This window comes from Elgaria multicarinata, chromosome 9 (assembly GCF_023053635.1).
Source record: "Elgaria multicarinata webbii isolate HBS135686 ecotype San Diego chromosome 9, rElgMul1.1.pri, whole genome shotgun sequence".
Taxonomy (NCBI): Eukaryota; Metazoa; Chordata; class Lepidosauria; order Squamata; family Anguidae; genus Elgaria; species Elgaria multicarinata.
The window spans coordinates 59,773,946-59,797,322 of NC_086179.1; the positions used below are offsets into that span (position 1 = coordinate 59,773,946).

At 41.4% G+C, this 23,377-nt stretch overlaps 1 protein-coding gene across 2 annotated transcripts in view; it reads right to left on the reverse strand.

Annotated features, from left to right (window-relative positions):
- ARID2 (AT-rich interaction domain 2) overlaps positions 1 to 23,377 on the reverse strand; it is a 100,429-nt gene that overhangs the window by 3,071 nt on the left and 73,981 nt on the right. For both annotated transcript variants that reach the window (XM_063133974.1, XM_063133975.1), the window contains 5 exons: positions 19,121 to 21,996; positions 7,758 to 7,906; positions 6,277 to 6,415; positions 1,472 to 1,557; positions 70 to 193 (listed from right to left, as the gene is read on the reverse strand). In XM_063133974.1, the coding sequence (XP_062990044.1) occupies positions 70 to 193; positions 1,472 to 1,557; positions 6,277 to 6,415; positions 7,758 to 7,906; positions 19,121 to 21,996 (3,374 nt within the window). The remainder of the gene's footprint in view (positions 1 to 69; positions 194 to 1,471; positions 1,558 to 6,276; positions 6,416 to 7,757; positions 7,907 to 19,120; positions 21,997 to 23,377) is intronic.

The window sequence follows — 23,377 nt, forward strand, 5'->3', positions numbered from 1 at the left end:
AAAAATAGTATTAGAATAAGTCTGGCAACAATAAATTTCTTCTGTATAATCTATGCACTTGTTACTTACTGTGAAATCTCTGAAAACAAGGTTTCTTGATCCCCTCCTTAGTGCCATGAGGGCAGCACTAGGATGATTGACAATGGCCTTCTGTGCCCTGGGAGTGGAAGACGCACCCCCTGCATTTGGTGGCCTAAAAAGATTTAAACATAAATAAAAGGAATTAAATGGGGATTTCCAAGCACAATATGTATTTCCTCTGGATAGGTTATGGCTTGGTGATGACAGGGAATAAGATTCCACACCTGCACAGAAGTCAGTCTGCAAATCTTCACTCTTTAATGCTGTATCAAGATGAGACACACTTAAATTTTAATTAAATTGCTTCTTAAATTGTAATTGTTAATGTGTTAGAAAGTTGCTCTTTATAATGATGGTTAATTAATATGTACATGTATGCAAACGTAGCCGATCCATTCAAATAACACAATTAAGTATTTTTTTTTAACAGCTATGGTTAGAATCATCTTAGGTATGATCCTTCTCCAACAGCATCCAGTGAGATTTCCAGAAAACTTAGCAGTGGCCTGTTTCTCTCCTCCCCTCCCCTTGGTACGCATGCAAAAGCAGTGCAACCGACAATGGGGGGTCTGTGTGTGTCCCATTATATCCGATGTCCTCTTGAGTAAAGGAGACACAACTTGACTGAATGGAGAAGACTAGTATGCACACAACCTTTCTGTTTCCCTTAGCAATTTGTCATGCTACCTACATGTACTGTGCACCTGGGCTGAGTGCGAGATGGAAGAATCAGGGTTCTGCTGAGCCGATTCTGCTGTGTGTGGACTGACGGGGAAAGGATCACACTTAGCGCAATTTATGAAACCACAATAATTTAAAACGAAACAATATCAGGTGCGCTTTCACCAGCCCTGCAGTGAACAGGAATAATAACTATTCAACTGACACCTTAAAATGTATGGGGTTCTGGGTTTCTGCTCAGTTTGTGCAATTTCTAGTATCTATAACTGTGCGAAACTTAAGGAGGAGATTGTTAGGATCCTTCAAAAACCAAGATATTTGCCATCACATAGCTAGGCTAGTGCAAAATGGAGAAAGGCATGAGCAGAAATGCTTGGCTTCTGTACAAGTGGCCCAGCCTTTAGCGCACTTTTAGAAGGCTGTACATTGTGAGCAAAAGTTATATAGATCAGCAAAGCTCTCCCAACCTTCACCATGAAACGATCAGAAGGGGCAAGGCTGGCTCTGGCACCTTTAATGGGGGCTTCACTGATCAGCAATGTTACTTTTGTTTATCCTGGATCCCTAACTAGAAATTTCACAGATTTCTTCATATAAAATGTAGCTTGCAATCCTATGCGAACTGGGAGTAAGTCTCATTGAACACAGTGGTATTTACTTCTCAATAATCATGTGCTTTTAGATTATTAAAGAAGCTAGTGTTCCTTACTTTGTGGAAGATTTTGAACTTCCTGCTTGTCCGTGTTCATCTTGTTTTAATCCTGCAAGGAGGGCATCTCTTGAGCAGTGTTTATCCTGTTTGAAGGGAAAATATTAATATACAACATAGGTCTGGGAGAGGAAGAGGGAGAGTTGGATTAATATGAGTTGACTGGTAAACACGCATAAACACTGCTGATTATGTACATTCACATAAATGCATGGAGATTGTGTACAAATGGACAACAGCAACAGGAGATTTGCATACTGACCAGTAACTATGGCTAATCAGCACCATAGAGAATGTGAATTTATTAGACATTTTGTATGTTGTGTTATTAATACGTATAGTTTCATTATTCAACATCTGCTCGTTTTTGTTTTAAACTGAAGCCTGAGTACTGTAGACGTGCAGAAAATTTCGAAAGTTTGAAAAGGTTCAAAGCTCAAGCTTTAATAGTAGTTAATTTCCTCCACATCAAACAAGCAGGGCAGGCCTCTGCCAGCGGGGAGGGGCCCAAGGTGGCCAATCGGAGCACTAGGGAAGGGGAGGAGCCACGCCACGCCATGTGCAACTTTCAGTCAGGGGATTCACTATGCATGAGCCACATTTGCATTATTCATGAGTCCCTCTGTAGTGAGGGGAGTGAGGGGCAAAAAAGCAAGAAAGGAGTAGGACTGCTAGTGCCTATGGCAACATGGACTTTGCACTAGCTTATTGAAGAATGAAACCCAATGAAGGAGGACAACACAATTTTCTAGCTGGTACACAGATATTAATAGCAAAGGACCTAAAATGGTAAAGCTTACATTCCCTCAATGAGTAGTGCAGGAAAATTTGGTGTATTATCTTAGTGTCATGTCAGCAATTTTAAAAGCTCATAATGGATACAAACAAGCTTTGATCTCATATAAAAGGAACCGACGACAGAATCCTATATAGGTCTACTCAAAAGTAGGTCTTGCTGAGTCCAATGGTGCGTACGCCCAGGTAGGTGGGTACAGGATTGCAGCCAGAGAGACACTGTGACTTTTTTTTTTAACGATATACTGGGTTGGATTCAGATAGCCATACTCAGAGAAAATACTTTGAGTATGACTAAATCTGGATCCAACCTATAATCTATTGGAAAACTTGCCAATAATAAAATTACAATTACACTGTATTTTAAACTGACCTATTAATTCTTATTGCTAAAGTACTGATTATTGTCCCTTTCAGTATTTTTATATCTTTTTCTTGTTTTGCTAACACACACACACACTGGTCAATGTACATACTACCTGTCTGACACTGTCCACTTGTGCACATTTTCTATCACTACCTGGAGATTCTCTGCATGTATAAAACGGAACAATGGTACTTATTGAGAAGATTCCTGCTGGGAAGGCCTGACTCAAAAGAAGCAGAGGCAGGTGGTCATAAGAACCTAACCGGAGCCCTGCTGGATCAGACTAAAGGTCCATCTAGTCCAGCATTTTGTTCACAATGCGGGCAATCAGCTGTTGATCGGAAACCCACAAGCAGGACACGAGTGCAAAAGCACCCTCCCACCCATGTTCCTCGGCAACAAGTATACACAGGCTGGCTGCCAGGACTAGTAGCCATTGATAGCCTTCAGGAATTTATCTAGCCCCCTTTTAAAGCCATCCAAATTGGTGGCCACCACTACATTTTGTGGCAGCAAATTCCATCATTTACCTATGGCAGACAATGTCATATATAGACTCAGGAAACAAAAAGTGTGCAAAGATTGGAATGTGGAGATAGGCCTCCACCAGGTCAATAGAGGAGAGAAAATCTCCTTGTGGAGGGCTACCCAGATTGTCTGGAACTCTCCATGTGGAATTGAGCATGACAAAAAAGGTAAAGCACCTGTGATTTTTTTCTTGATATGGTACTGATTCTATGGCTCTGATGTCGATAAAGTGCTAGATCACTTGGCATATCTGATTTTTGCGTTAAAACGTGATGAACTGAGGATGAGGGAGTTCCCAGAATTCTATGAAACAGCCATTGCGTATGGTATCAAGTACCCAGTGATCCAAGGTTGACTGCTGCCAGGCTGGTAGAAACTGTTACAGTCTTCCCCCCACGGAGTCAGAACTGTTAACCTGATTCAGAGGGTTGCAAGAGAGGAGGTTTGGATGAGGGCTTAGCGGAGATGGGGTTTCTGGTTTGGAAGAGTGACTGAGACCAGGTGAGACCAGCCTTCGGAACAAAAGGAAGACTGGTTAGTATTCCTGAAGGGATGAAAGGAAGAATAAGTTCTATTGAATGCTGTTTCTCTTGGAAGGGGAAGGCAGTCTCTATCAGGACACCTTTGAGGTGTTTTTCTCCGAAGAGATGGGATCCTGAGAATAGCACTGTGGCTAGGTTCCAATGTTTTAGCCAAATGGGACATGTGAGCTCAGTAGCAGCTACAATGGAGTGAGCACGAAACTGAAATGTGTCCTGGTGGCCTCTGCTATAAAGGAGAAAGATTTTGAAAATTTGATTAGTCCTCTGCAGAGGGATGTTTGGTTGAGATCTTTAATGTGTATGTTATCTTCAACCCATAGGACTGAGACGCTGGCAAGATAAGACGAGACAGCTGAGGCTCATAAGGCAAGGGCTGATGCATCATGGGTTTTCCTTAGAGCAGTGTCAAATCTTTGTTCACCATGGTCCTTAAGGAGTGCATCCCCAACTTTTGGCATAAAGGCCCCTGGGGTAAGTGCTGCCACTGGAGTATCTACGAGGGGTGTTTTAAGTTCTTTCATAATATCTTGTGGCAGTGTATAGAAGTGTTGAAAAAGTGTTCCTCTTTTTTACCTTGGAAATGCCCATTCTTCTTCAATAGTTTTTTGAAAGAATTTGGGAAGGGAACCTCTCTAGTGGCTGGTTTGGATTCAGGGAACACAGCCGGGTTAATGGCTAAAGTAGCAATTGCCTTAAAAAGCAAGGGCAGAAAACCCACTTTATTAAAGTATTTGTCTGCAGAGACATCCTCTAATGTTTCCATATCTGACCATTCCCCATCTTCGCTATCCAAATCACCCAACTCATGGGGATGGGGGAGGCAATGTGAATCCGCTATCAACTGGTGGCTTGATATTTGGATTAGGAGCTCTGGGAGGTAACACCTTTGGAATGCTAAGAGGCTTGGGTGAGCCCTCTTAAGGGTCTGCAGAGAACGCTGGCAGAGAGTGGAAACAGGCTGGGAGGTTTAGCTGTATTCTTGGAGTGGGGGGAACGAGAAATCAGAAGTGTGTGGTTGCATTTAGCAGGGCAAGTTGGTCTTGGGGCCTACTTGTCTAGGATGTTGTTGGTTAATAGGTCCTTTTGTAGGTTTGTAAGCCGAAGCTCTCTGGGCGGTTTACAAAAGTTAAAAACAGTGAACATTAAAAAGAAATATACAAAATTTAAAAGCATAAAAACCAAACAAAAACAGACAATATCCATATTCTCAATACGTAAGATGTTACTGAAGGGGGTGGGCACAGACTCAGTTGGCTCTGTTTGGCTGGTTAGTACAAAGGGATGAGTGAATTCATATTCGCTACTGAAAGAGGAACTAGCATTCAAAATAGCCGCCAGTTGCTTTTTGTAAAAATCCGCCAGGGATGGATGTGGAGGAATTGTAGATGACTCTCAGCCTCCACTTTGTTGAGATGCCAGTCCTTTGCGCTGGTGGCTTCCCGATTCTTTCACCTTCCAACCCCGAATCCAGGCCCCTGAGGGGTTCCAGATCAGTTTGGGGGAATGGGGCGTGGTCCAAGGACGCAAACACTCTGTCTAGCTTAGCCGTGACCACCCCATCAAGGTCGGGCTGCTTTGTAGGGATGTCTGTGAGACTGAGCAGGTAGATGGAGCTGGTAGGCTGAGTCTCACTATGTTGCCCCACCCCTCATGTATGGCTGGTGGAATCAAACTCTGATGTGGGGCCGAGGTCGCAGGCCCACTTCATTTTGTTGCGCTTCTTGGAAGCCTGGAGGTGATTCTGTTTATTTTATTTTCCGCTTTCCTTCCCAGAGGAGCCGTAAGGAAGACAAGGTATGGAAGAAAAAACAGTGCAGGAGCCAAAAATCCAAGTAACCTTTTTTCCCCTTTTATTTTTATATGGTAGGGAGAAAAAGCAAATTGAAGAGACAAGGAGTCTAAAAAGGGAAATAGTAGAAAGAGAATAGTTGAAGAGGAGCAAGCTGCAAAACCTGCAGCAGAAGGAGAGAAGCTCTATCCTGAGCGAAGAGCAGGGACGAACAGGCATGTTTACATGTTCTCTGCTTTTTCCTGGGTGATAGAGGGAGTTAACTCGTTGCAGGGATGCCTTCCTCACACCAATCTTGGGCTGGAAAACCTTCCCTTGCTATGTAACATAAAAGGCTTCCGGGATATGTGTGTGGGGGATCACCTTATGATGCACATGCTCCATCCTAATTTCCAGGATAGTATATATAATTTGAGGCTCAAATGGGTCAGTTCTCTCCTGTTTCCCTTCCCTCGACAACCTCAACATGCCATGGGGCTCCTGAAGGCCCACTGAGCATGCTCAGCCCCCTTTGGGCTGCTTTCTTGCACTTTTACTTTCTTTTAATTTACAAACGAATACATTTATATATGTAGACCTGGAGTGTCCCTGAGTATGCAGAAACAACTCCCTTATCTATCGGTGGCCCTGTTTCATGACTAATGTGACAGGTAGGGGACCATCATGTTTGGTATTATAAAGAATATGTTAAAATTACTAGCACAGATCCTTATATCTGTATGGAAACTGTGCCTATTAAATTTCATAACTGTACATTAAAAAGGGATGAGAGGTCAATTCTTACCTGTAAGTGGGTAATGAAGGAAAACCTTTGCCGCTGGAAAGGTTCACAGCCCTCCCATAAACACTGCCCAGGGTAGACGTCTTTTCCTCCATGCTCAGTTGCAGCGTGATAGAAAACCTGTGCTGGCGTTTGAAACCACCTAGAAAATATAAGATGTTTTGCTGAAAAAGGAATACTATTCAGTTTGGTTGAATGAGCAATAAATGTAAGTCCTGAAAAAATAAAAAGCAGTTATTTAATAAGTGGCAAAAAAGAAAAAAAGATTCCCAGAAGTTCCACTTACTATTTCCAAGGACTGCTTGTACAAACCCTCTAGGCAGCAAACGGCAGTGCAATACTAATATGAAAGTCAACTGAACTGAATAAATTTATACTTTTTCTGACCAGATGTTACTGAAGCCTCTAAAGACTTACCCTGCCCTGAGGCAAAGTTAAACATTTGTAAGACTGATCACTTGTGTAAACGAAGATTTGAATGGCGCTAAAATGTCTATTCAACCTGTGACATGAGAGTGAGGGTAGTCGAATTTCCATTTTCAGGGGCTGTATGTCATAGGGTATCAGCTGCAATGGCTCAAGAGGGCCATTATTTTCATGCCCTGCTTGTGGGCTTCTGGTTGGCTACTATGGGCAAGGCAATACTGAATTATATAGACCTTTGGTCTGCTCCAGCAGGGCTCCTCTTGGTTCTTATGGGAAATCCAAACTGGGGGAAAGGACGCATGTAGATGAAGGTTGTTTTATGGTTCCTGTTGAATAGTTTTATTTATTGTATCCTATTCTGAGATCCATTAATATAGGGAAGGTTGGAAATATATTAGATAACTATAGACATTCAAAACAATACAAAGAGCTCTTCTCCGATTCTCCTCACAAATAAAGAATATGAACACATTACGAAGGAAGGGGAATAGCGTTTCCCAGGTTAAGTTCCCTGAAATCACTCACTAGGGTTAAGGTCTCTTTTCTCCCCAAAGATGGTTTTCTGCTTTGTCTTCCATCTTCAGTCACCCCTTTCCCAAGGAAACTCCCCAGAAGATGACCCCCAGTACTTCTAGAGGTGACACAAGAACTGAGGACTTGTTATCTTAGTTGGCTGACAGGTGGGCAACTCTTGAAAATAGTTTGAGTTTCCCATAAATACAGAAAATTGTCATAACTTTTGGTTTTAGACAATCAATCAATCAATCAAACTATGTAAGGAACCTTGCCACCCACCCATGAGTCACAATATGATGTCACTTCAACGAGAATCTTTGTAATTCCTACTTTGCAGGATTCCCATGTTTATAGATGTGGGTATAAAGTGGACTTCCGAAAAGTCTTATTTTCTTATATTTGTAAACTGATATGGAAGCCTTTTTGGTACAGAACTGCTATAAATAAACTGATGTGGTCAACAACTAAAATACCATATTGTGTCAAACTAACACATAGTGTGGGATTATGAAAACACAATTAATTTGAAAAGAAATACATACTTTTTACAGGATTGCCATAGACACATGAAATTCTGTCCAGGTTTTTTCGCTTGTTCGGCATGTGGACTTGGTACAGCGTACACAGAAGGTGGCAAACTGACAGGTGGACCCTGGACTTGCATCGCTGATACTGGTGTGACGGGTGTGCTCTGAGGAAAATGAAAAGAATTTGAATTGAATTTCCTGCCTTACCGTTTCACTGTTTTACATAACATTTACTAAACAGTGCAGCATTAGGAGCAACATCCCAATGGCAATAGGTAACCATTGTAATCAGCAGTTTTGTTATTGACTTCAACAGGAGATATATTGTACCCATTATCTCTAAATAATAAAACGTAATAAAGATTAGAGAACTCCTGAGCTATTTATGGGCTCTTCCAGTATTTTATAGCTGCTCTATTTTTATTTTCCAGATTCAACACAGAATTAGGTACAGCTTTTAGGAAGCTTTTGAGATGGCATTCTTTCTTTATAGAAATGAAGCAATTGGGCAATTTAACATACTCGTATGGATTTCAGACTGAGCAGTTTAAAGCATCATCTGCAAAACTACCAAATATTTTGGGCTTTCCTTTTCAAGAAAGTCTTGAATTAGCAACTCTAAGATTTGATCAACATCCTTCATTTAGTATAAGTGACATGTACACATATATTGTAGATAGGTAATAAGGCTACATTAGGTAATTAGTGTAATCACTTATTTTCACCTTTGAGGGTATTGGGTAGGATCACCTTCTTCAGCCTTCCTGTACCACTTACAAATGAAGATAAGGAACATGTTTGAATGCTTCCCTGACAGAGGTAACTTCAACCAGTCAAAAATTAGCATGTCAGGAGGAAGTCTAAGCTAGAATCCACTGCTCTGAAATTTGTCTTGCTTTTCACCATTTGTTTTTGTTCTTAATGAGAGGAGATTTCAAACAGGATAACTACCTACTCCCTCAGCTCCACTTGAATTCTGAAATTCCAGGAGGATTGCACCCCTGGATTTATTTATTTTAAGGTGAAGGTTGTCACCTGGTGAAAATGTGATCTGATCCTACCTGATGGCAAGTCATATTATGGAAAGCAAAAAAATCTTACAGAATGCATGCAGAATAAAAAAAACACAAATAAACGCAAAAGAAAACAATAACTTGCCCCCCCCCCCCCCCGGCCCCACAAAAAGTAGAAAACTATAGTAATAACTAATAAGAAACAAGCTAATGGGAGGGACAAGGAGTAAAGCACTGTTTTGGGCCCACTGAATAACAGAAGCTGTTGCATCTCTGACTATCCTTCTCCATGTTGCAGTCTGTAAACTATAATTTGGGTTTTTCAATCAAATAAATGCAAGTGATACAGAACTCCAGCAAGCCCAACTTACAAAAAAACAACCCATCGTTTAGGATAAATATACATCTCACATACGTGAAAAGAGTGAACTCTCCACATACGTGACAGCTTGAAAGCATTGAGGGCTCTTTGAAGGAGACTTACGTTTCTTAGAATTTCTTTTGTTAAGTAATGTAACCACGGCCAATTGGCCATATTAATTTAAACTATTCTATACCAGCGCAAGTAACAAAATTTGTGGTGACAGCAACAAAACCACTGCCAGTTTGCAGCCAATTTTGGTGACAAAGCGGTAATGCTTTTGCTGCTGCCCCAAATTTCTAGGAGCCCCAGAGAGTGTGGCTCACTGGGCGGGCTCTGGGGGCAGGGGGATGCCCCACCGCAAGTTTTTCACCTCTGTTCTATACTGTGGAATCCATCTCCTAGTTTGATGTCCAAATTACCAAGTCAATGAAAAGTGACTCTCAGCATTCACACTTGTTAAAAAGAAAACAACAGAAAACAACAACAACCCTCAACACATATATAAGACCTGAAGAACAGTCCTACAGAAATTCATGAAAAACTGAACTAACTGTAATCAGTATGGAGATAATTAAGACTGGGAAAATTGGATTGGCTGCTTAGCATGCTTTCCCCCCCTTTTTTTTACTTTGTTGTCAATAGATTACTGATGATCAACTCCCAGTACAGACATGTTCTTCAGAAGTGAACAACAGTCAAACGATAAGCTCAGTCACTCTGGAGTTCAATAGCTCTGTACACAGCACTGTACAATACCTCCTGGAGCTACGCACCTGCTTTCTAGCAACTGCCACCAAACCAACGTGAGGCAGCAGCCAATGGTTTTGCAGCTACTTGAAGCTTTACTAACTTGGTTTACCTACACACCTATTTAAACGGGATAGATCATCAAGTGTGTGTTTATAAGGGAGCACTAGAATGGGGCTGAGGAAGTCATGTTTTTGTTAAGCCCCCGAAGATACAGACTGCAATTTTGGAAAACGGACTTGACATCAGAACATTTTTAATGAAAAACCAACAAGAGGGGCGGAGGAGAGGGGAACATGTGACTATGCACAACAGATGTTTTATGGGAGCGTAAATTAAAAGGGTTACAGGCACATTAATACACAGCCCTTCGTGTATTAGAGATAAAGAAAGCTAGGAAATAATGTCAACTTCTTCCTGCCTTGAACTGCAGCAAATGAGTTGTCCAGATGAAGCGGCAAATATAATGCAAACAAACACATTCGCAGTACAGCGATTTCTGCACCATGCAATCTTGTTTTAAACAGCACACTAAGCAAGGTGTTTTTCCAATTTGCTAACATCCTATTGAATTTAAATTAGCCAGCTGCTTGTAGAGCTATTGGAACTATTTAATATTTATTTAGTGCTCTCCATGGGCCAGGTGCTTGTCAGAGCATAAGACTTGCACTGTCCTTGCCCAGACTGCTTACAACCTAGGTACAATGAAACAGGATCAGGTGGTCACTCAGCCTTTGTTTACAGTTGAGCAACGCCTTTGCAGAAGAAAGCAGCACACACACACATATCAGAAAAGCTTAGCCACTCTAAGGGAGAAACATTTAAAGATGTGTGGTTTAAATGGGCACTGGATCCAGACTTGACCTTCAACGGATAAAAGGGATCATTCTATTCGTGGACGAAACTGGAATCAAATAGAGGCTTTCGCTGGAGGAAGGGGCAGAGGCTGTGATCTTAGTGAATCCCTCTTTCCACCAGCATCCCCTCCCCACATTGTTTAGGAGGGTCCGCTGACTTTTCAGAGCTGCTTTGTGCTCTAAAAACAACTGGAAATGCATATCACTCATAAAATACTGATAATGTATGTTCCTCCTGTCTGACTTGGCTAGAAGATGAACACATATTGTGTATACCAGCTGTAGTATCAAAACTATCTTCGAAAGGCAGGTTCACTTAAAGTTTAGTGAAGTTATAGTAATTAATAGAAGAGGTTATAACAGAAATGATGACCAACACAGAAGCTTTTCTTTTTCCTAAAGCTTTTAAAACTTGATGTTGTGCAGACTTCTACTGTTACTTTCTACTGTTAGTTTTACCCTACTCTGTGCCTGCTTACCCTACCCTGTACCTGCTTGCATTCTCTTCCCCTCCTTATTGTTTTACTATGATTTTATTAGATTGTAAGCCTATGCGGCAGGGTCTTGCTATTTACTGTTTTACTCTGTACAGCACCATGTACACTGATGGTGCTATATAAATAAATAAATAAATAAATAAATAAATAAATAATAATAATAATAATAAAGCATTTGTATTCAGAAAATGAAAACCCTGTTTTACTAGAGTCAGAAAAAAACCATCAACAATGAGCAACACTACCAGTTCCAAGGTAGTCTAGGCATGGTATCCTCTCCGCAAACCATCAAAGTGGTAGCCCTCACTTCTGTGAGGTTAGATTATGAGGCCTGTTCGATATCAAGCAAATTTAAAGTATTCCCATTCTGACTGCTCATCAACACAAAGTACAGGCCATCAAAGCTTGATTTGGTCTGCAGTGGGTATTTCTAAAAAGGAGATGTATTTTTTGCCAGTTTCATCACCTTACCACTTGGTGCTAAGCAAAGCTAATAGAGAACTAGCTGCAGCATCTTGCCAGGCCTTGATAATATACATATATAGAAATCTGTAGGTAATTAAATTACAATTACAATGCAGATGTTGGGGAAAGGAAACCAAGGCATTAAACCAAAGTACATTGACTTCCTAACAAGCTTCTCAGCTTTTGAGGTACTGAATCATGAATGTGAGCCACCCCTGAATACACTGCTTTGTATTGTTCATTATTAAAAAAAAAACACCTACAGAATGATTTAGCAATTTTTACAATTTATCACTACTCAGTACAATTCAAACAGCATCTACACAAAACACATAATTCAAATAGCAAGTGGGTTGTGATAATTGCAACTATACATATTTATCATAGCACAAATATGACTGTCCATTTAAACATCAACATTACATATGCCCCAGCTTGAATCTGAGATCAGAAAAGTTAATATTTTTAAAACTATAAATAGCAATATGGAAGCTTAGCAATACTAAAAGAAACTAAAACATTTTTTTCTGTTTTTCATTAATTCTATCTCTTTTTTAAGCTTCAGATATGAAGATAAACTTTAGGCATAAAAGGAGGCAATCTTTTGAGGTATTTTCTATATTCAAACAACATAATCACTAGTGACAAAGGAAAAGTTGGTTTTCCCCAAAGATTAGGATTCCTGGAAGGATGATATCACAGCACATAAAGAAATAAAGGAAGGCTGTTGTTTTTAACAAACACATGGCTCCATTATTTCAATACCTGTTGTCATCTGTTTTTAAAATTAGCTGAAACCCATATGCCATATATTTCACAGGTCTGAAATGATCACTTATTTTCCCCACAAGTTTACATTTAATAGGGAACACAAATGTACAGCTGAATAATTGAGGGGTGCTTCCAACAGTACAAGAAACAAAGGAATCTTATAATGCAATAAATAAATAAATAGTAAGTTAGAATAGATGTGGGTACTGCTAAGCTAAGCCAGGATTGCACTTATACTAGTGCCTTTACTTTTTTGTAACTAAGTTTATCTCAGCTGAATTTCATCTTGTTAGTTTCAGCACTGTGTTCCAGCCTGTCGAGATCCCTTACATAAGAACGTAACAGCCATGCTGGATCAGACCAAGGGCCTATCTAGTCCAGCGTTCTTGTTTACACAGTGGCCAACCAGCTGCCCACGGGAAACCCACAAGCAGGACGTGAATGCACCCATTTCCCTAGCAACTAGGCATACTGCCTCTGATTCTGGAGGTAGCATACAGCCATGGGTCTACTAGCCGCTGATAGTCTTATCCTCCATGAATTTGTCTAACCCTCCTTTTAAAGCCATCCAATTTGGTAGTCATCACTACACCAGGTTGGGGAAGGCTGCAGTAATCATTTAAGGACGAGAAAGTTGCAGTCTTTATGAGGGTGGAAAATAAATCTGTAACATGAAAATCTCACTAAATTCTTCACAGCATGACTGAAGAGGAGCTGAGAAACCAAGGAACAGGAACATAGCCATTTTTAGCCATTGTTACCAGTGGTATCAGTAAATGGCTCCTATATATACCAGGTTAAATTCTTCTCAACCCCTAGGTTTCTTAGCTTCACTATGGAGAATGCAAAAATGTAATTGAGAAGATACAATACAATTTTCTTGGGACAGAGATTTATCTGGGGTTTGTATCCGAAAATTATGGTTGTTCATGACAAATTATGGCTATTCCAGTGTAAGTGAAAAGTCCTACATTACGTTAGCACAGTTTTCACATCTTCATTTCAACTGTGATGCAATCTTCATTGCCAGAGAAAAAGGAGGCTATCACAAATAAATCCATACATAGAACATTTCCTGAAGGAGCTTTCTCTTATCCTTTTCCCAGTACCTTAGGCTCACAAACAGCTGAAATGCACATTTCCGCTCAACTTCACACTGTATTTTCACGAAACTATACAAGGCAGAGGAGCTGTTATATATTCCTATATATATTGGTAAAGAAATTAACATGACTACACCACTACTACTAAAAGCACTGTGAGGAGGGGGAAGGTATCTAGACACCCGTTCTAAATCTGCCCTCCTGGAATGTGGCCTGAGTTGCTTAGTAGAGCAGAACTTAATATCTAGCAGATTGGCCCAAGAATTTGTTTTTACCTGGGCTGACACCTGGAATGTGTGCAACAACAATTAAGAATCATGCTGGGCAAGTGCAGAGTTCCTTCACCACAGAAACACTGCAGTGTACTGCACACACTTAGAAATAAAAAGCAGAAATTCCAGGGCATTTCCACCTTTATTTCTGAAAAGGAATTGCTATCTAAATTCGAGCTTCACTTCATGTCTGCCAGGTGTCTCTTTTCCCCTAGAGATGAAGAAAGAGCCCCCCGCCCCTCAAGATGGAGTCAGCAACTGGGAGGAATTTCAATACAGCATCTCCCTCTCCTTTTAGTCCAGATGCAGCTCCCTCTTGCTCTATCACACCTTTGCCCCCACCCCAAGTTCCTCTGCACAAAGAAGACCACCAAAACCTCAACTCTGTGCGTGCGTACCTACATGCAGAGCAACCTCCTCACCTTAGAGACCTGACAAGATCTTGGAAGTCTCTAAAATGACAGCAGGAGACACAATAGTCAGCTCACCAGCAGTAGCCTTACTAGCAGTTGCTAGAGGAACAGACTGGGATGACATGATTATGACATCACAACAGAGGAATGTTTTAAGCCTTGCTCCAGGACTGCAGTTCCCAGCCAATGTAAAGTACATTCTCATGTAAACTGTAACAAATGCAGTGGCAATTCCTCTCCCTTTCTACCTACTAAGGAATTGATATAGGTATAGGACTGACACTGAAAGCTGACATTTAGGAAAACCCTTATCAAAATAACTTTTCCTCTTGAGTCATATATATATATATATATATATATATATATATATATATTACACACACACACACACACACACACACACACACACACACACACACCCTTATCATGTGAGGGATGTTCTACAAACATACAAAAAGAAGAGGGTGCTGAAGGCAAGGATGTGAGTGGGAGAATCTCCGGTATTCAACCGCTGGGGGCATATACATGGTACTGGATCCAATCCAAAGATTGCCCACTGTTTATCCAGCAGCACCCTTCTCTCCAACAGGTTATCACTTTCCCCCCATTCTAAAAGGATGAAATGTATCCCCTAAGGCTTAGTTACTGGCAACAAGAACTTAAAGCTAAAATATGCTGGTATTTTGGGTACTTTTGGCCCGACCCATCACTGGAATGCTGCTTCCAAGAGCTTTTCCAAAATGGAATTTGGTTCAATCTGAAAGAGGCTCAACACTTCTGTTTTAACGGATCCTGAGGGAGCGCAATCCAGAACACTCCCTGTTCCCTCCTGAAGCTGTGCTTAGCAGGCACCATTGGTAGTAAAGGGCAATCTGTCTTTCAGGATGCGTGGACTGATTGAAATTAATGCATACTAACTCATTTGTCATCATATAAGTCATTAAAAATCTAGGGGGAAAGACCAGATTTAAATCATTTCCCATTTTGAATTTCCTTTCTTTCCTGAAAAAGCATGAATATTAACTGGTTGCTATAACAAATTAAAACATTAAGCATTAAAACATTTATAGAACCTAGGAGCCTAACCTAAAATCCCCAACCCCACATGCACTGCAGAATTGTATCTGCATAAAGGCAAGAGATTGGATCCCTATTTGGATCTTTCTATACACATGGAAGCACACCAAGCAAGAGAGTTGAAGGCTAAAGTTTTGATCCTATGCATACTTATTTGTATGTGTCCAACTGAACAGGGACTTGCAGGGGAATATGCACAGGAAGAACATTCCATAAGCAAGGACTGGTACCTAATTAACTGGGCAAAATAGTGTTTCTCAATGAGATTAAGGTAAAGGTCTCCACTGATAACTGCCATAAAATTTCCAAATTTGAGAAATAAACACATTGCAGAGCTCAGGAAGTTGGAAGGGATGAATAGGAGTACCACATCACCAATATATGCTCTGTCAAAATCCTGGTGATATGCACAGTGGTATCTCTTAGATTCTAGAGTTTGCAATGATTTGGTATTTCAGTGTCCAATAGGAAACCTACCATAATAAATGCAATATATAACTGATGTAATTTATAACCCATACCATGACCCTACATGTATTAAGATAACCTTCTGACGGTTATTCATGCCCTGATAATATCGTGTTTTGGATTACTGCAGTGTGTTATATGTGGGTCCGCCTTTGAAAATGGTCTGGAAACTTCAGTTAGTAAAAAACAGAGCAGCTAGACTGCTAACCAGGACTGGCTGATGTAATCATTTTATGCCAATACTCTGCCATATGCCCTGGCTGCCAGTCCATTTCTAGTCCCAATTCGAAGTGCTGGTTTTAATCTTTAAAGCCCTAATCTACTTCCATATCTACCCACTGGACCCTAAGGTCATAATCTGAAGCCCTCCTCCAGGTGCCCCACCAAATGAGGCAAGGCAAGTGGCTACAAGAGAAACAGTCTTTTCAGTGGTAGTACTTGGTCTATGAAATGCCTGCCCCAGAGAGGCATTTCATGAAATGCCTGCCCCTACATTAGGGCACCAGGTGAAGATCTTTTTATTCTCCCAGGCATTTTAAGAACTGTTTTTAATTAATTTATAGCCCACAAATAGTACTCATCGGGGCTATTACATTTGTATTTATAACATAAAATAAATTAAAAGCACAATAATAAAAAACCCTTCAGGAGCAGACCAGATTAAATGCTGAAGGACTGCCTGAATAAAAACATCCAGTGGAAAGACATCAAAAAGGAGACAACCTAGCCTTCCTCAGCAGAAAGTTCCAGAGCAGCCACTTAGAAGGCCTATTATTCCTTATTCCCTGATCTGCCTTTTGACTACCCAGAAGTACCTCTATTTTGTCTGGATTAAGTTTCAGTTGTTTGTCCCTTTTCAGTCCATTACCGACATCTGACACTACAACAGCTTCCTTGGATTGAGATGGAAAGGAGATAGAGTTCAGTATCATCAGTATACTGGTGGCACCAAACTCCAAACTCCCACCAGGTGTGTGTGTAGGGGTGTGTGTGTGTGTTAAATAGCATGGGAACAAGATGGAGCCCTGATGGATAGCAAAGGACAACAGCCAAGGCATTGAACAGGAGTCTCCCAGTACCACCTTCTGAAATCGACTCTTCAAGAAAGACTGAATCTACAGTGCCTCCAAGTCCCATTCTACAGAGATGCCTCAGAAGGATATCAAGGTTGATGGTATCAAAAGCTGTCAAGAGGTCCAGCAGAATCAACAGGGGCACCTCTCCTGTCCAATTCCTGACATAGATGATCTATCAAGGTGACCAAATAAATAAATAAACAATAAATAAATGTGCTTAACCTCAGATCACAGACTTTCCCCCCTATGGCTCTTCTAAAATTTGAATTAAAAGTTATTTCCCTTTCGGTATGCCAGACAGCCATGACTCAGTTGTACAGGTGCATGCCATTGTTGTTCTTCTCATGGAGGAACTCTTGACAGGCTTCTGAGGAATCAGAGGATTCCTGTAGCACAGTTTGAAAATCACCATTCTATTTAATAACTACTTGATTACCTGTAGTGTTCAGGAATTTTAATCAGGATCTACACCAATAATCACTACAAATTTTAGCTAGGGAAGACTCTATAGAAATCATAACTGACTTTGGATAATATAAACAGAAACAGAAAATATAAACAAATGCACTTATTCTTTTCCTCCCCCTTTTCATACTTTCTACATTTCAATGTATATTTGAAATCCTAACATTATGAAGGTGAAATATAACCTATGCAACCGTGCATATGAAACATCATTTTTAAATAGAAAAGAGATGAACAAATTTGCAAAGCATATCTTACATAAACAAAATACAAAAACTGAGAACGTATAGGTTGTGATTGTGCAATAAAACATGGGATAGTCTGCAAAACATAAGGGTATGATCTAATCACAGTTTAGCACTTTTCACTGAAATAAACGGCACTCAAAAATGAAGATCTCTCCAAGTGAAATCAATGGAACATAAAAATTCAACTTCAACTACAGTTGTTATTTAAAAAAATATTTAACATGATTGCAGAGAAACAAAAAAACTACAATATATACAGTATATATTCTTCAATATATCCAAGGTGTACGTGTTTTGGATTTCCACAGTCCTTGGACCCATGCTTGCTCGGATTAATGCATTCTTGTATTTTCCTTGGATCTCCATTATGGCCATAGCCTCACGTTCCTAGGAGCAAAATCCCAAGGCTGTTCCCCCTGTTTACAGTTCCTGCTACTCATGTTATATTTTTTTAATGATGGGTTTTGCTGGAGAATGTGATTTTCTGCATTTTTGTTTACTGTTTTGGAATGACTGGCTATTATTTACATTTCTGCAACCCATCTTGAACCTTGTGGAAAAGTGGGGTATGAACAAATAAAAACATTTCTGTATCCTTCCCCCACACTGATATGGGAACGCATCTTTTCTCCAGGTCATTCCTCTACTGTAGAGCAGAAGGGGGAAATGCCTTATGCCCATCTCAGAATCTTAAAAGCTGAAAATATCTCTCCAGCATAGCACCAACAAAATGCATATCTCAGGGAAAAGCCAGCAGTTTTACTGTCAGCAGTGTGAATCTACTGACAAACACAAGGGTCCCCAAAATGTCATGTGTTAACAAGATCTGTTATCACGTGCATGACATACATACTTGCTTTCATTATTCTGAAGATTAAAAGTTTGCTATTAGGTCCACAAGCATCAACTCTCATAATAATAATTACAATTATACACATACACACACCATAACTTGTAAAAAAGTAGGTAAAAGAATAACCTTTTTAACCAATGAACAGTTAATACATTAATGATGTAGAAGAGTTGGCATGATCCATTAAATCCATTTAACTTGCCATTTTTGAAATCACTTTTATATAGAAAAACCACATGAAATGTATCCCTTGGTTACATGTTTGTTCTTGTTTTAAATACAAATTTGCATAAGGCATATGTAAAGTATACATGCTGCATAAATAAGACATCAATTGCAAATAGAGGCATTAAAATGCAAAATAAAGTCTTGAATGAGACATATGCAGGATAGGAGAAATCACAAACCGTAAAATGCAAGGAAGCATCTCTCAGTTTTTAGAACAAGTGAGCAATTAAATAAAAGTAAATACAATGGATTCTCCTGCGCATAACCAAATTAAAACCTGATGGACTATAATTCATTTCCAATGAATTTAAGATGTAGTACTATTGCTCAAATAGCAAACCGCGTCAGTATATGAATGTACAAAATAACTTTCATAGCATTTAAAAACTATTGTATGGAATAAAGCAAGAGTTGAACATCTAATAGCTAAAGTAAAGCAAATAAGACAGCTCTGGACCTACCTGTGTGACCATACTCTGCATGTATGGTGCTAGATGCTGCTGCTGCTGCTGCTGCTTTTGCTGAACAGCACTTTCTATTGCTACTTTTGCTACAGTACTTGGATCTGCTCCAGCTGGCACAGCAACCATAGTCGCGCTGCAGCCAGCCTTGTTAGGGTCACTGATTGTAACAATTCTAACTCCTACTTTATTTGGGATTCCTGGAACATTTTCCCTATCATTATCCTCCGCTGGCCTCTTTACAGTTTTGCATTCTGCTGTGCCATTTGTCGACCGAACTTCAGATGACAGGGGAGCCAGGGACCCACGAGGTCCTGAGTGCGGAACTGCTATGATTTGGTGCCCCTGTATAACAGAGGCCGTTGACTGTGGCGAGACAACTACACTTGGGCGTTGCTGAGGCACATCTGAATTCAAACTTGAAACTAGAGGTCCATTAGGTACATCGGCATTGGTACCACTAAGTTGCTGGGTTAACAGTTTTGAAGCCTCTTGTGTACTGCTTACAACAGATGAAGTACCCAAACCTAATACAGGCCCGTTGGAAAATCTTTCCCCTTGACCACCTTTGGCAGCATCTTGTTGTGTGGCATCCAAATTCCCTTGTTCTGCCGGAGAAATCTCGCCATTTCCTACATGATTGGAAGTTTTGTGATTTGGAATGTTTTTGCTTAAATGGGAACCGTCGCCTTTTTCAAAGTCACAGATTCCATTAATGAGGGGCTTCCTCAAATCACTTTTAATTTCCTGCATGTCTGGTTGTTCAAAGTTCTGCTTTCCAAGAGCTCCATTCTCACCCAAGTCTAATGATGGGCCATTACTGACCTGTGAGAACTGATTGGCCTCATTCTGAGTTTTCCCTGAGTTAGCTGGAGGTAGACTGGAGTCATGCTTTCTTCCATTTAGAAGACTTCCCACCTGTGTTTCGTTTTCCTTTGCATCGCCATTGCTGGTGTTTGCAGCTCCTCTTCGGCAAGAAGGGTTCTCCATGACCTCAATTTTACGCTCATGAATATGTAAACCTGTTGCCTCTTTTGCTTCTTCTTCCTTTTGGCAAATGATTTTATCTCCTTTGAACGGGGGAGCAGTAGCAGAACATGATGATTGTCCAGCCAGAGGTGCCTGGGTAGGTGGAAGCGCTTGCACCTGGAGCCCAACTCCTGCCTGTGTCCCACTCATTGTAATTCCAGCTGGAGCAATGATCTGAGTTGCATTTCCCTGACTCACAGTTGCTGTAGCGAAACTAGTATTTGGCACAACTGTTATGGTAACCTGATTGCCAGAAGTCCCTTGGAAAATGGTTGCTGGGCTATTGGAGATCAACTGGCCAGGCAATATTTGTAAATTCGAAATGGGAACGGTTTGTACTGTCCCTTGGGATTGGATTGCACTCTGAACCAACTGAACATTTTGCTGCCCAACTAGTAGGGGCTGAGCTGACGGCTGCCCTTGAACTCCAAAACCCGTAGCTTGGTTATTAGCCATCTGATAAACCACCTGAGGGCTGGGAGCTCTTGCATTGTTCGGAGGAGGAATCTGTGGCGCTGGGAGGATAAGTTTCCCACCAGGAGTAGAAGGGCCCCGTTTAGGAAGCAACAGCTGTTTGATCAGACTGGATTCACTAGGAGACGGCTGGCCCACCCCAGGGTTATTTTGCGGTGGCTGAACTTGCATCTGTACCTGCTGTTGCTGCTGGACTTGTAGCTGAGGCTGGGGCGGTGCTGGTGAATGCTGCTGCTGTTGCTGCCTTTTCACAGAAAGCATCTGGCTGACAGTGGGTGGGGGTCCTTGCGTCTGAGGGGTGAGAGATGGAGAGGATATTACTGTCGGGACTTGGTTATTTGAAATTGGTCCAGGAGAGGGGGAGGAAGTTGGAGTAAGGTTTGGCTGCCCAGCCAACTGGCCAGTCTGGCCAGTTGGGATTGAAGCTGGATTCGTAAGAACAATTTGGTGAATGGCTGGTGCGTACGTTGGACCTTGCTGAGCTGGCTGGCTTACAATCACAACGCTTTGCTGAGGTGGTGGAGGTTGCTGCTGCTGCGACTGCTGCATGGGTTGCTGAACCACTGTTGTGGGAACTTGCTGAGAAGGCAGGGGTTTTGGTGCAATATTCTGAAACCCCACCCTAGATGATGGCGGATTTTGGACACCAGCAATTGTAACCACCTGCCCAGTTGCAACTTGGAAATTCTGAACGGTAGTAGCAGAAACTATATTGGATGTTGAAGTTGTGACATACTGCTGAGGTGCTATGATGACTGTGTCTTGCTGCTGGTTACCAGCTGTGGACTGCTGAGATGACGTTTGTACTGGCTGTGATGATGTGGTAATGAGCTGTTGACCCTGGGAAACTGCTGAAGTGCATGCTGGTATGTTCTGTACTCTGCCAAATATATGGCCCTGAGGTACAGCTTGTTGAATTACTGTAACAGGAGTGCCCGAGGGTATTTGTCCTGGTACTACTGCATGTAAAGGGGACTGCTGAATTACAGGTTGATGGAACAAAGTCTGAGAGCTAACAACAGTAACAGATGGTTGTGGTCCTGCACTGCTAGGGTTTTGATTTGACGTCTGTACTCCACCTGCTACAGCAATAGTAACAGGAACTGCAGACTGGGGAACAGTGCTCTGTATTACTGTGGCCTTCACTACTTCACAAGAAATTGGAGCTTTATTCTGTATGACAGTCACAGGAGTATTTTGTTGGTGGTGACTGTGAACTGAAGGGTTTTGTGGTATCCTGGAGACAGTCTGTACCACTGTAGGTGCACCTTGAATGGGAAAAGACATTTGTGTTGCAGTTAGATTTGAAGACTGATTGTTAACAGGAGTCCTCTGAAAATGGTTTCCTACACTTGGTGGTCCATGTGGGAGTCCTGTTGACCAAACAAACAAACAAACAAAGTGAAAACCTTGAAATTAATAAGAAACATTTCAAAATAGAACAATTTTTAGCTAAAATAGGCTGCAATCCTATGGAGATAGTCATCAGCCTCCGAATTCAGAGGCTGGTGACTATCCAATGCAGGGAAGCTAGAGTACAGAAGCGATCCTTGTCTCTGGCTGCCATGCATTTTTGGCTAGACATGAGATTTCGCCTGTCTAGCCATGGAGCTTCAGAGTGGAAGTGGGGGAAGACTGCGCAGCACCTGTGAAGCTGCATTAAGCGGCTTCTGCAGTCTCCTCACATCCGCGCACCCAGGACCCCCCTTTTGCCCTCTCTGCACTCCATTTATGAGCGTGGAGACGTAAGCAGTGTGGCAAGAATTGTACTGGCTATGAGGGGGTGAGGGAGGGAGCAGGGAGCTTGGTTTGTGGGAACCAAGGCTGGAGCCCTGTCAATGATTTTGGTTTCCAGAAATCAAAAAACCCTATGGCCCTCTAGACAATGTCTAGTGGCCAAAGGATTGAGCCCTTAATCACTCCACTTTCTAATTATCCTTGGAGCTAGAATGAGAAACAGATTTCCTGCATCCCAGATACAGTTTCTGGGGCAAATATCTTCCACTGTGTCCTAAAACTGTGTCTATGCCTTTCTCTCCTCCTCCTTATTATTCATATCAGGGCCACCATTGCTATGTCCACTTGAGCTGATTAAGCAGTTGCTTTTGGATAACAGCATAGTTGGTCTCTTATAACGTGTAGTCGGCTTAGGATGAAAATTATTCAATACTAAATGGCATTATCAAGTAGGTCAAAGAACGCTGAAACCAGATGAAGTGAAACTTAACCAAAAAACTGTTTTCAAATCCTATGAAATATTGTTTTTAGCCGTTTAACCCTAGAACCAGCTCATAAAGGTGCATACAGATCTAAATGCCAATGCATGGCCCAGCCCACCATGTGTGAAGTTAAGCACAGTCTAGCTTCTGCCATCAGGTAATAAACCAAGAATCACCTAGACACAATAGTCCATGGTAGACGAAATAGTCCACAGCTGACTATTGCGTCGGCTGTGAGGGGAAAAACACGCCATGGTTGGTTATTTTCAAGAAATGACGAACGAAAATAATCAACAGTGTGCAGAGTTGATTATCTACACAACACAGGATGAGATCAATCCGTGCTGCCACCTCCTTCCCTGGTGGGGCCATAGCAACAAGGAATAGCTGCTCTCTTCCTTGTTGCTATGGCCCCGCCAGGGAAGGAGGCGTCATTGAGGAGGGTTCTCCTCTCTTGTAAGGAGAGATCTGTCCGCCACTTCTTGCTGCGGTGACAGCCGCAGCGCATCTGCGACATGCTAAGTGCGACATGCTA